This window comes from Schistocerca piceifrons, chromosome 5, assembly GCF_021461385.2.
Source record: "Schistocerca piceifrons isolate TAMUIC-IGC-003096 chromosome 5, iqSchPice1.1, whole genome shotgun sequence".
NCBI lineage: Eukaryota > Metazoa > Arthropoda > Insecta > Orthoptera > Acrididae > Schistocerca > Schistocerca piceifrons.
Genome location: NC_060142.1, coordinates 258,039,552 through 258,054,184, shown reverse-complemented (window position 1 = coordinate 258,054,184; position 14,633 = coordinate 258,039,552). Strand labels below are relative to the sequence as shown.

Sequence of the window (14,633 nt, the reverse complement as noted above, 5' to 3'; positions counted from 1 at the left end):
TGCTCTTCCAAGTCCTTTGCTGTCTCTGACAGAATTACAATGTCATCGGCGAACCTCAAAGTTTTTATTTCTTCTCCATGAATTTTAATGCCTACTCCGAATTTTTCTTTTGTTTCCTTTACAGCTTGCTCAATATACAGATTGAACAACATCGGGGAGAGGCTACAACCCTGTCTTACTCCCTTCCCAACCACTGCTTCCCTTCCATGTCCCTCGACTCTTATAACTGCCATCTGGTTTCTGTACAAATTGTAAATAGCCTTTCGCTCCCTGTATTTTACCCCTGCCACCTTTAGAATTTGAAAGAGAGTATTCCAGTCAACATTGTCAAAAGCTTTCTCTAAGTCTACAAATGCTAGAAACGTAGGTTTGCCTTTCCTTAATCATTCTTCTAAGATAAGTCGTAAGGTCAGTATTGCCTCACGTGTTCCAGTGTTTCTACGGAATCCAAACTGATCTTCCCCGAGGTTGGCTTCTACTAGTTTTTCCATTCGTCTGTAAAGAATTCGTGTTAGTATTTTGCAGCTGTGACTTATTAAGCTGATAGTTCGGTAATTTTCACATCTGTCAACACCTGCTTTCTTTGGGATTGGAATTATTATATTCTTCTTGAAGTCTGAGGGTATTTCGCCTGTTTCATACATCTTGCTCACCAGATGGTAGAGTTTTGTCAGGACTGGCTCTCCCACGGCCGTCAGTAGTTCCAATGGAATATTGTCTACTCCGGGGGCCTTGTTTCGACTCAGGTCTTTCAGTGCTCTGTCAAACTCTTCACGCAGTATCATATCTCCCATTTCATCTTCATCTACATCCTCTTTCAAGTAATAAAACTGTATAGCAAGGTGTTCCACAGGGCTCAGTATTGGGACCCCTACTTTTCCTCCTGTATATTAATGACTTGAGCCTGAATGTTGATGCACACAAAACAATAATATTTGCTGATGACACAACTGTACTCCTCAAAGGGGAGAATACAGAGGCTGTGCAAAAAGCTGTGAACTTGGCTACTGATCAACTCAGCAACTGGGCAAAAATCAACAGATTAGCTATCAACACCAAAAAGACAGCTTCCATGAACTTCCACACAACACAAAATGCAAATTCCTCTCAGCCATTTGTCACTATAAATAACCAGTCAATAGATACCAACACTGTTTTCAAATTCCTAAGTCTGTGGGTTCAAGATAACCTGAAATGGAATACACATACAGGAAAGGTAAATGCCAGGATTTGTACTGGCTGTTATGCATTGAGTGTACTGAAAACATGTGCTAGCCTGAAAACATTAACCTGTGCATGCTACACTTACATACAAGCCCACCTAAAATATGGTGTAATATTCTGGGGAAATTCTCCAACTGCTCTGAGCACATTCAGAATCCAGAAGAGAGCAATGAGGATTATTACTGGGAGCAAACCCAGAGACTCCTGCAAACTCATCTTCAGAAAGTTGGAAATCCTTACACTGCCTTGCCTCTACATTCTTGAGACTCTAAAATTTTTCAGAAAACACATAGTGCCAACTGACCCCAGAGTCGTAAAAAATAATGAAATACATGAACACACCAGGAAAAACGCAAACCTGCATGTTATACGTACAAACACTCAACTGTGTAAAAAGAGAGTTTTCCATATGGGCCTCCAACTGTTCAACAATCTTCCCACTAGTATTAAGTCCATCAAAGACAACATAAAATTTAGCAAAGCCGTGAAGTCATATTTGTTGTGTCACTGTTTTTACTCTGTAAATGAATACTTAGAACAGTAATCTTGCTGTTTGTGATAAATTGAAAACATTGAGCAATATAATATATTAGGATACTATAGGCCTACGTTAATATATGTTAACAATGTTAAATGACATTTTCCGACATCTGCAACACACTGTGTACCATCAGATGGCATGGAATAAAATAAATAAATAAATAAAAACATTGCTGATATACAACATGTGTGGTTTCACATGTGGTTGTACCTTAAATTGGATAGGAAATGGCTGTGATTGGACTGTAGCAGGATGTGGGATAGGCCTTGCACTTGGGTTGTCCTCAAAGAAATGACCTACGGGGTGCAAAACTGAACAAGGGTATTGTGTAGGTTATGTGGATGGCGAAATACTACTTTTCGTGATGTGAGTAGGGGTTTGGGTAGTATATCCCTCATTTCAGGGCACCAAAAGAAGTAGTCAAAGCCCTGGTGAAGGATGTGGTTGAGCTTTTCAAGGCCAAGATGATCCTGGGTGATTAGAGGATTGCTGGTAGGCAGGTGGTCAACAGGTTTTCTTATCTCAGAGGAGGAGATGTCAGGGAGATCTGTTTATATATGAACTGAATAGGACATTGTCTGTCAATAATGGCTCTGGTAAGGTTATTGATATATTTCAACATTTCCACTGCTGGTGCGGTGTCCATGGATGGTGAGGCTGTAAGGAAGAGAGTTTTTGAGATGGAACTGGTGACAGCTGTCAAAGTGGAGGTACTGTTGGTGGTTGATTTGCTTGATATGAATGAGGGGTGTTCAAAAAGAAATCAGCTGGAGGCATAATTAAAGAAACCAGTACCTGTATGTTAGAAGTATTGACTCTGGCTGTTGAGACACTTGTCCCACTGTGACACAAGGCGGTGAATGGCTGTCTCATAAAATTCCCGGGGCCACAATGTTAACCAGTTCCACACATACAGCTGGACATTGTCATCTGAGGTGAATCATTTGCCCCTCAGAGCCTTTTCAAGGGGACCAAAAATGGCATAATCACAGGGACAACAGTGAATGCCCAGCGGTACTCACAAACCTTGACCACCCTTTGCCAAGCGATCAAATCAAAATGACCAGGCAATCTCACCTGTGGGGTCATTCTGCTCCACGACAATGCAAAGTCTCATTCAGCCAACACAGTTGCAGCACTCCTGCAGAAATTCAAATGAGAGGTTTTCAGACACCCCCTATACAGTCCGAACCCCTCTCCCTTTGATTATGCCATTTTTGGTCCCCTTAAAAAGGCTCTGAGGGGCGAACGATTCACCTCAGATGACAACGTCCAGCTGTATGTGCGGAACTGGTTAACATTGCAGCCATGGGAATTTTATGAGACAGCTGTTCACTGCTTTGTGTCACAGTGGGGCAAGCGTCTCAACAGCCAGGATCAATACTTCTAACATACAGATACTGGTTTCTGTAATTATGCCTCCAGCTGGTTGGTTGGTTGGTTTGTGGGATTAAAGGGATCAGACTCCTACGGTCATCCGTCCCTGCCTCCAGCTCATTTCTTTTTGAACACCCCTTATATTTATGGAACAATCTGAGAGGTGGACGTCAACAACTAGCACAATGGCTCATTGAGTTGAGAAGCAGGAAGGGAAGGGGATTTGGGAGTGGGTGTTGAGGGTATGGAGGAAAGGCAGTAGGTTTCCCTTGCCAGAGCCAAAATCATGAAAATGTCATCAATGAATCGGAACCAGACAAGGAGTTTCATGTATTGATTGCATATGAAGTATTCCTCCAGATGGCCAACAAACAATTTGGCTTAGAATGGTGACAAGCGAGCACCCAAAACAATAACATGGATGTGTTTATAGATTTGGACTTTGAATGTGAAATGGTTGTGGCTCAGGATATAATTGGGCAGGAGGATGAGGAAAGAGGTGGTGGGTTTGGTAATAGGGAAACATTGGTATCAGAAAAACACTGAAATGTCTGTTGTGATAGTATACCAAGCCCCACAAACTACTGGTAGCAGTAAGACATGCCTTCCATAACTTGATAGCTAAGATCAGCTACCCAGCAATTATCATGGGAGAGTGCAGTGGCCATAGTAAAGCATGGGAAGGTGTTAGAATGGGGCGGTGGGCACATTTGAGCTTGATGTGTTGCATGACTAACTTAGTAATTCTGAATGACAATTCTGCCACTAGAATATCAAGACCAGGGAAACCCCAGTTGGTGGGAGATGTGATCCTAGCATCCCCTCAGTTGACACTGCCTGTTCCTCAGGACGCTGGGGTTTCAGGCCACTTTCCAATATGTAGACAATATGGAAATGGTAGGTATTACTGTTGACATCATAGTATAAGGCAACTGGGGAAAAGTACCATTAGGTGGCAGAGAAAGAACTCATGTCATACATTGAATACAGATATGTGGAGGAAGACTACAAAGGATTAGTACAGGTTATTGAAATGGCAGTGACGACACAGATACCACTCATCACGCATGCTAGGCAAAAGATGGGGAAGGTATACTGATAGTGGAGCGAGGAATACCAAGCTGCAACTTCAGAAAGGAAAGGAGCACAAATAAACAAAAAAAAAAAAAAAAAATAGTATGAAGGGAAACATCATTTGGTTTAAAGCATTTCAGGGAAAGGTGAAAAGAAAGCTTAATGAAAAGATAATATACAAATGGGCAGAGTACTGCACTGAGTTAAAACATTATTTATTTATTTACATGTCAAGCTCCATAGGACCAAATTGAAGAGCAAGTCTCCAAGGTCATGAAATTACAACATAAAAGTAATAACAAATAAAAATAATTGTTTATGAACCCAAAGAAGTCAGTCCATAAGTTTAAGTAAATGCAACCAACAATACAACAAGAATCAGCTTAATTTTTCTAGGAGCTCCTCGAGTGAATAGAAGGAGTGACCCATGAGGAAACTCTTCAGTTTCAATTTCAGAGCACGTGGATTACTGCTAAGATTTTTGAATTCGAGCGGTAGCTTATTGAAAATGGATGCAGCAGTATACTGCACACCTTTCTGCACAAGAGTTGAGGAAATCCGATCCAAAAGAAATGACAGTAAGGGGTGTGTGTGTGTGTGTGTGTTTTTATTGCCCGAGACGCCTGTTTCTGAGTCAAAAATATCCTTTTCGAATGGGAAGAGTTACCCCAAAATATAATACCATACAACATAAGCAAATGAAAATATGGTAAGCAAAGTAGAGTAATTTTTGGGTCAAACGATCACTCACTTCAGATACCATTCGAATAGTAAAAATGGCAGTATTAAGTCTTTGAACAAGATCCTAAACATGGGCTTTCCACGACAGCTTACTATCTATCTGAACACTTAGAAATTTGAACTGTTCAGTTTCACTAATCATATGCCCATTCTGTGAAATTAAAATGCCAAGTTTTGTAGAATTGTGTGTTAGAAACTGTAAAAACTTAGTCTTACTGTGATTTAACATTAGTTTATTTTCTACAAGCCATGAACTTATGTCATGAACTACACTGTTTGAAAGCAAGCCAATGTTGCACACACCACATCCTTTCCTACCAAGCTAGTGTCATCAGCAAACAGAAATATTTTAGAGTTACCCGTAATACTAGAGGGTATATCATTTATATAAATAAGGAACAGGAGTGGCCCCAACACTGGTCCCTGGGGCACCGCCCACTTGACTGTACCCCACTCAGACCCAACATCACAGCCATTCTCAACATTATGAATAATGTGACCTTTTGCTGTCTGTTGCTAAAGTAAGAGGTGAACCAATTGTGAGCTACTCCTCGTATTCCATAATGGTCCAACTTCTGGAGCAATATTTTGTGATCAATGCAATCAAATGCCTTAGTTAAATCAAAAAATATGCCAAGCATTCGAAACATTTTGTTTAATCCATCCAGTACCTCACAGAGAAAAGAGAATATAGCACTTTCAGTTGTTAAATGACTGCTAAAGCCAAACTGCACATTTGACAGCAAATTGTGTGATATAAAATGATCAATTATGCGAGATATACACAGCCTTTTAAATAACTTATGCAAACAATGATGGCATAGAAATAGGTCTAAAATTATCCTCATTATCCCTTTCCCCCTTTTTATAGAGCGGCTTTAGTATTGAGTACTTTAATTGTTCAGGAAACTGAGCATTCCTAAAGGAAAAATTACGAATATGGCTAATTACAGGACTAACATGTGCAGCAAAGTACTTTAATATTCTGCTAGGCACTCCATCATAAACCCCAGTATTGACAATCTGGAAACAAATTTGATGGTTCCATAAGAATATGTATGTGTACCCCTTCACACTGACAAACTGCCTAGGGCAGAGGAAATATTATTTGGGATAAACCCTCCAGTGGTAGAGAACGTGACTGAAACTGACCAATTCGAAAACAATGACATCAGCTAATACAACCTTTCACATTAACCAAGCTAGAAGTCAAATCATCCAAAAGTAAAGCACCCAAACTGGATAATATCTGCTGTCCCATGATCAAGTTCTTGTCTTCAAGGGACAAACATGTTATTACACATCTTAAACACTTTTTGGAAGGAGTGCGTTAAGATTGCAGATGTTGTGACTCACCGATCATTTAAAGTGCGTCCGCGAAATTATGCGTGTCCTCTACATGCGGCGCTGTCTGCCAGCCATGCAGCAGCCGCGCCACCTAAGCGGCCAGCCAGCCAGCGGCCGCTAGACTTGGACTCAGTGCTCATTCGAATGTAACCGTGTTCACATGTCTTGCTTTGTCAACCTGCTCAGTGACTTATATGTGTTGTGTCGTTTTGAAATATATGTGTTCAATTTGACGTTATAACGGCAGATATGAAAAAAATATGCACTGTGCCCATTTTAAAGAAAGAGAAAGACACATCATCAGCTGATTAATGTAGATTGATATGGTTATTATCCTGCACACACATAACATTTTGGAACATTTGGTTGAAACATGTTTGGAATGGTATGTAGACCATTTCGAATTAGTACCCAATTCTCAACTTGATTTCGAATGTGGACAGGGCACAATATACATGTTATTGCATCTAGTAGTAGACTTACAGTTGTGTAAGTCCATGAATAAATATTTAATGCATTTTATACAGATTTAAGTCATCCTTATGGCAAAGTCTCTGTACCTACTGTTGCTCAAGAACTGAGACACTTGCAGATTCTCCAAAGTTTTGCCTGCAGTGTTCTGTCTCTGTTTCAGGTTAGGAGGTTAATAGCATTTTTGGATCAGGGCACTATCGGACCGAGGCTGACCAGAATGGGGCTGGCACAAGGATCAGTTCTCTCTTCCTTGTTGTTTAACATTTAAACCAGTGATCTCCTAAATATTTTGTCAGGTAGAATCTGTGTATTCCAATATGCTGACAGTCTGTGAATTTATGCTTTTGATGCTTCCTTGGAGGCCATTAAAAATAACTTGAGTGGAACAATACATCACTTTGGACACTGGTTACAGAACAGATGTACCATTTTACCTAGTAAGTTGGCAGTCGGTATATACTCATGATACAGATTCAAAACAATTGAAGCAATATGACAAAGTTTCCTTTTAAAGGGTGTGTCAGATACCTGGGCCTTCCTATAGACAACAAACTTTGATGGCCCCACCATATAGCCCATGTCAAATGCTCTAAATATACTTCGTGCCAAGATGCAAACAACTTGCGGTATGGATCCTGTAATAGCTCTACATATGTTTTGTGCACTGATGCCCCCTCACCTAGATTACACCTGCATGCTGTAAGGTAGATCCTCCAGCCAGGAGATGCAGATAGTCGACAGATATCAATACAAAGCATTACTATTGTGTGTAGGGCTCCTTGGATCTAACCTGATGAATGAACTATTAGCTGAAATAATGGAAGCACTCTTATCAGCACATAAACAACTTCTCAGCAGAAAATTTATTCTGAAACACTTACAATGCTTGTGGCATGTGGTGACAAAAAAAAATTGTGACTATACAGTGTGATGCTACAGCAGCCATTAATGGATCCATAAGTCAACACCACCACTTGTGAAGGCATTTTCAACACTTGGCAAGTACCAGAATATCATTCAAAGAATGTGATTACTACCCTACTATGAGTAAGAGAACAAACATATAAGCCCGACAGTATACTGATGCATTAATGTAGATTACTCTGGAAACCCACTAATCAATAACAGTAATTTGGAAAGCCTTTTTGAATAATGGGCATGTTCCACTTGTGTGTATACCAACGGATCTAAATACAAATATCCCATTGGCTGTGCCTATGTGGATATTAAAAATAAAAAGAATTAACTATTTCACCTACAAAAAGAAGCATCAATTTACAAGGACAAACTCGTAGCCATTGAATAGACATTAGCTAATGGCATGACCATAGCAACTATCCATATTGTAATACTTAGAGACTCGCTTGCCATGATGCAAACACTGTCCTCAATTGGTAAGGACAAAGGGAGCTATTATTTACCATACTAAATAGCTGCTGCTGTATCAACACCATGTTGGAGGTAACACTTGTGTGGATCAAGGGCCATGCTGGGATTCTGAGTAATGAGATAAATGACCAGTTTGTAAAAAATGCAACAATGATTCGTATTAAGAGTGATGCATCCCAATGAATAATTTCATTGCAGTAGTTAGAGACATGGCCAGAAATGAATGGAACAAGGTGTGGGAGACCTTAAATCTGCAAAAAGGCACCTAGTACACATAAATCTACCTGGGCTTTGAAGGCCTCATGGTATGCTGAAGAGTGGGTTGTGAAATGCAACTCTGCTGATATAAGTAATGAGAGATAGTCCATGAGAATCATAGCCAGGTTGAAATTCAACATCCAATGACAAAAGCACTGTGAAAACATGAGCACTGTGGTCTATGTGTGGCCCAAACAAGTTAAAAGAAACGGTCAATGACTTGTACATTTTTATGATTAATTGTACGAATGATTCATGAAACATGGTGCTAACCAATTAATTAATCCCTTATCAATGAACCGAACTCTGCCACTTGCATTACCTACAAAGGAGTCTATGTGATCATTTCATTTCATATCCTTACAAACTGACTTAGCGATGTGGCACAGTGGTTAGCACTCTGGGCTTGCATTTGGGAGGACGACAGTTCAAACCCATGTCCGGCCACCCACATTTAGGTTTTCTGTGATTTTCCAAAACTGCTTCAGGAAAATGCCAGAATGGTTCCTTTGAAAGGACATGGCCGATTTCCTTCCACATCTTGACACAATCCAAGCTTGTGCTCTGTCTCTAATGACCTCAATGTCAACGAGACATTAATCCCAATCTTCCTTCCTTCTGCAAATTGTTATACTAACGGATTTGGTTCAGTTGATTGATTGTAATTGTGACTTGCTGACATTGTAGTCATAGGATACTGTGGTGTGCAATTTCTGAACATTTAAATCAAGTTGCCAGTCTTTGCATCACTTTGAAACCTTATCCAGATTTGACTGACTATCTGTGAAACTTTTTTCAGACAGTGCTTCATTACAGACAACTGTGTCATCTGCAAAAATCTGAGATTACTAGTAATATCGTTGTGGCCGTTAATATACATCATTAACAGCTAGGACCTCAGGACACACGAGACTCTCCATCCCAGATAAAATGCTGTGCCCTCCCTGCCAAGAAAACCTCAATCCAATCACAAATTTTACTTGATAGCCCATATTTCCTATTTATTTATATGTATATTATGTACATATTTTTATGCAAGTGAGATACTAGAATGTGCAACGAGTTAAAGAATATATAACTGTAGGTTACATAGAACATAGGGCAACGGCCTTGCCGCACGGGATACACCGGTTCCCGTGAGATCACCGAAGTTAAGCGCTGTCGGGCATGGTCGGCACTTGGATGGGTGACCATCCAGGCCGCCATGCGCTGTTGCCATTTTTCAGGGTGCACTCAGCCTCGTGATGCCAATTGAGGAGCTACTCGACCAAACAGTAGCAGCTTCGGTCTAGAATACCATCATAACGACCGGGAGAGCAGTGTGCTGACCCCACGCCCCTCCTATCTGCATCCTCCACTGAGGATGACACGGCGGTCGGATGGTCACGGTAGGCCATTCGTGGCCTGAAGACGGAGTGCTTAGGTTACGTAGAACATAGTACAGTTAATTTACAGAAACAGTTTGAGAGAACATAACAACATAAAACAATCAAAAGAGAAGCAAAGTTAAAAGAATCATACAAGCTATGACACATGTTGCACAACACAGAATAAAAAAAAAGTAAAAATGTATGCATAAAGTCTATATGTCGCTACTAAAATTTTATCTACTGAATAAAAAGTGTTATCAACTAAATACCTCTTTCTTTTATCTCTAAGTAATGCTCTGTTAATATGTAGGCCACTGATTTAATTTGGCAATATGTTAAATATTTTAATACTGGAATACTGTAGAATTCTTTGAACAATAAACCAGAAGTGGTACTGGTTGAGATCTTTTTCAGAAGTCAAGGAATACTGTGCCTATCTGACTGCCCTGATCCATGGCTTTCAGCAAGTCATATGCAAGTGAGAAAAGCTCAAGTTGGGTTTTGCAGGACTAATGTTTTGTAAACACATTCTGGTTGGCACACAGAAGGTCATTCTCTTTGAGATACATTGTTATGTCTGAGCTCAAAATGTGTTCTAAGTTTCTACGTTCTAAGATTCTACAACAAATGGATGTCAAGGACAATGGACAGTAGTTTTGTGCATCACTGCTGCTACCCTTCTGTAGACAAATGTGACCTATACACTCTTCCAGTTACTGAAGGACTGACAGTGTGTTATAGTTGAAACAACAGGGTCTAACTCTGCCACAAATTCTGTACAGAATATGACTGGAATTCCAATGGACCCTGGAACTTTGTTCAGTTTTATAGAGTTCAGTTATTTCTTAATACCTATCACTCAATTTAGCAGTGGAAAAAGAATCAGACTGGGGCAATACACCTGGATTTTCCTTTGTAAACGAACATTTGAGAACAGCATTCAGAATTCCTTAGTTTGTTTCTCTGTCCTCAGTTTTAGTTGCTGTGTCATCCATGAGTGTCTCCACACTAACTTTGGTGATACTAACAGCCTTTATGTATGCTAGATCTTTTTGGATTTTTGAAAGATCTTTCAATAAAATTCTTCTACAGAAGTGTTCAAAGTCTTCAAACATTGCCCTCTTGAGAGCTGAACATCTTTTATTTATCATTTCTCTGTCTATAGCCATAAGCCATGTATGGAAGTGAAACATGGATGATAAATAGTTTGGACGAGAAGAGAATAGAAGCTTTTGAAATGTGGTGCTACAGAAGAATGCTGAAGATTAGATAGGTAGATCACATAACTAATGAGGAGGTGTTGAATAGGATTGGGGAGAGGAGAAGTTTGTGGCACAACTTGACTAGAAGAAGGGATTGGTTGGTAGGACATGTTCTGAGGCATCAAGGGATCACCAATTTAGTATTGGAGGGCAGCATGGAGGGTAAAAATCGTAGAGGGAGACCAAGAGATGAAAACACTAAGCAGATTCAGAAGGATGTAGGCTGCAGTACGTACTGGGAGATGAAGCAGCTTGCACAGCATAGAGTAGCATGGAGAGCTGCATCAAACCAGTCTCAGGACTGAAGACAATAATAACAGCCATATGCTTTGTTTCACACCTATTGTACACTAGTCTCTGATTCTTTAGAAGTTTCTACACAGTGCCTGCATACCATGAATGTCAATGGTATTATTTTTCCAATGAGTGGTCAACTATTCTTCTAAACTTGAACCACAGTTCTTCTACATGCTCCTGCTCAGAACGAAATGTTTCAAGTTCCTTCTTGAGACATGACATTGCTGCCACTTTGTCTAGTTTACTGAACATAAAAATCTTTTTTTTATTTCTACTTTTTCTGTTGCGCTTTGTATGTTGGTAATCATTGTTGCTAGAATTGCCCTTTGATCACTGGTACCAGTTTCAACGCGACATCTTGAAAAAGTTCAGGTCTATTTGTTGCCATTAGATACAATACATTTCCATTTTGAGAGGGTTTCTATAGTATCTGTTCTATGAAGTTTTCAGAGAAGCCATTTAGTAGTGTTCTGGATCATGCCCACCATTTTCAAAACTCTAATTATATCAGTTACCTGTGGGGAGGTTAAAGTCTCCTCCAGTGATGACAGAGTGGTTGAGGACCTGCATACTAGTGAACTGAGATTTTCTTTAAAGTTTTTTCTTAAGTTTTGGGGATGAGCCTAGAGTCCAATCGAAAGATCCAATGCTGTAGGGAAAAAGTTCAGAATTTGCCACTACACAGTGCATAAACAAAACTCTAATTATATTAATTGCCTTTGGGGAGGGTAAAGTCTCCTCCAATGATGACAGAGTGGTTGAGGAACTGCATACTAGTGAACTGAGATTTTTTAAAAGTTTTTTCTTAAGTTTTGGGGATGAGCCTAGAGTCCAATGGAAAGATCCAATGCTGTGAGAAAAAGTTCAGAATTTTCCACTGCACAGTGCATAAACAAATATACCCTATTTGACCATTACATTTCTCACACGAAAGTTTACAGTTTAATTTGTGACAGGATGCTGATAAATTATGATCCAGTATATACCAAAAGTGATCTATACTTTTCCTACATAATTTTGATTGAGAAATAACTTAATATACGCACTACTGTCTTTTGTAAGAGATCATTATTTGAAAGTGTGGAATGATCTTAGGGTAACATTCTGCAACCACACTCTCCACGAGTCTGCATAAGGTGAAATATTTGGGTTTATACCTATCACATCTACAAGTACTCAAACAAAAATACAAAGTACAAAACAAAGGAGAAGGTTTGATTAATTTATCAATTGAAATGATGCTCATCCTCACACTTTTAATTTACAGTGCCAAAAGACTAAACATTTTGCAAAGTATTTTTCATGGATTAAGGATTTATGAATAACCATGTATGTTCTGCTATATCTTCAACAAGAAACTTTTCGTTTGTTTCATAAAACTAAGAGCTGCTTTTGCCTTGTTTCAGAAGAGGTCAAGACAGAAGAAGACGGGACAGTTCTACAGGACAACTGTGAACACTGTGATACAACTGATTAAGATCATGCACTGCAAACTATGAACAAGTCATTATATCTAAATTCAACTGTCAAAAAGAAAGGTTGTTGCTGAACAAAGAAAGAATTCACATCTTCTTTCTCAGTACAACATTGTATTCCAGATAGGAATTCATCATTAATTAGGGTGAAACATGGGTACTATATTGATTTTCCTCAATGGGTCTTGTTAGACATGAACACTGTTTGTTGAAGGAAAAGTATCAAATGACCACTCACAGTGAACTCCACCAGTTTCTGCATTAGGGATAATATTTAAGGATTTTAATTCTTTGCATTACAACAGTATGAAAAATAAAATAATTTTAAAATGGTTTACAAAAATCAAACTTCGCTATCATAATAAGCAGCAAATACAAGAAGACATTGCCAAAAAGTAAAAAAATCAGTTGCTTTAAGAAGTTGGTTTCACTATGGGATATAATTTTAAAACTGACCTTTGTTATTATAGTAAGCAAAGAACACAAGAAGAAAGAGGCAAAAAGTAAACTGTCCAGTGCTTTAAGGAGGTGGTTTCACTTTGAGCAAACAGGTTTCAGCCATCTATCATTTCATTTGATATATTTAAAAGCAATTTCTCATTTTTCCTAGACACAATCCCACACCTCAAAACATCCATGAACTCATAATACCTAAAACAAATTATAGCTGTAAATACCAAGCAAAAATAGGCCTAAAATTAAAATAAAATCATATCAAAAGTACATATTGTTCCAGTGGTTTCATTCTGAATCCATTCATACAACCGGTAGTACAAACTCAAATTTATGCTACAACAACTTTAGACATAGTTACTTTCAATGTGATTAGCCTCTGCAGTATGACCACTGTTTCTTTGAATGCTTTAAGTGACTGCTACATTGATAGAAGTACCTCAGTGTACCACTAGATGTCTCTGTCTTGTAGTAGCATTGGTGGTTTCCTGTTAATGGGACTGGTATTTGAAAAACAGTTGAATAAAATGGTGGTCTGAGGCAGAAACCACTGGGGCTCGAAGGGATAAAGGTGTCAAGAGAATCAGTATTTGGACTGCTATTACATACTGCTTCTGCATCATGTCCTACTAAATACACCTTGACTTGGGCTTGTGGTGAATTTCTTGCATAGTTATTGAAGAGTCTTGTCGTCCTCCCTCTCATCTCTTTGCTAGAAGAAAAGTTTAGTTTCAGAAGCTAGAGTTTTAGTTAAATTTTCTTCGCCTCTACATCCATTTCCACCTTTACAGTGCTAGATTTTTCCCCATAGTTTTGAAAGGTTGTAGCTTTGTTTCCCATTTACACTGGTCAATTTAACCAGATAAAAATCACAAGTGATAAGAAAACACAACATGATTGCCATGAAAGTTGAGTGTGGTTGTATACACATTCACCTTACAAACCAGTGGCACTGGAAATCCAAATTCATCATAGCAGATGACTGCATACTTTTATAGGGCAATAATTGTTGCTGTAAGAACAAGACAAAACAGCTATGGTAGCTAACAGACAAACTGATAGAGGTTTAAGGTAAGTCGGATCAAACTGAGACAGAGGTAGTCAGATGGTTAAATGTCCACAAGTCTATTATTCATAGACTGTGGAAACAATTTCTAAACAGAGTGTACAGATCTTTCAGCCAGTCTTACATTCTGTTCATTTAAATGTAGCTTTGAGCACATCATAGTTCAAGGGCCATACTGAAAGTTGTGAGCAACCAATTGTTGAAATTCCAGTTCCAGCAACACAGTAAAAACAACTGCTGGATCATAATCTGAAGACTTTACATCACACTTTGCCATATTGTGAT

The 14,633-nt window shown here is 39.0% G+C and overlaps 1 protein-coding gene and 1 pseudogene across 1 annotated transcript in view; both read left to right on the top strand.

Moving 5' to 3' along the window:
* The window catches only part of LOC124798930 (cilia- and flagella-associated protein 91-like), a 291,175-nt gene extending 278,344 nt beyond the window's left edge, over nucleotides 1-12,831 (top strand). Inside the window, exon 15 of the mRNA XM_047262463.1 lies at nucleotides 12,761-12,831. Within this exon, the coding sequence (XP_047118419.1) occupies nucleotides 12,761-12,831 (71 nt within the window). The remainder of the gene's footprint in view (nucleotides 1-12,760) is intronic.
* LOC124799847 lies at nucleotides 9,526-9,643 on the top strand (annotated as a pseudogene).
* Nucleotides 12,832-14,633: the final 1,802 nt, after the last annotated feature.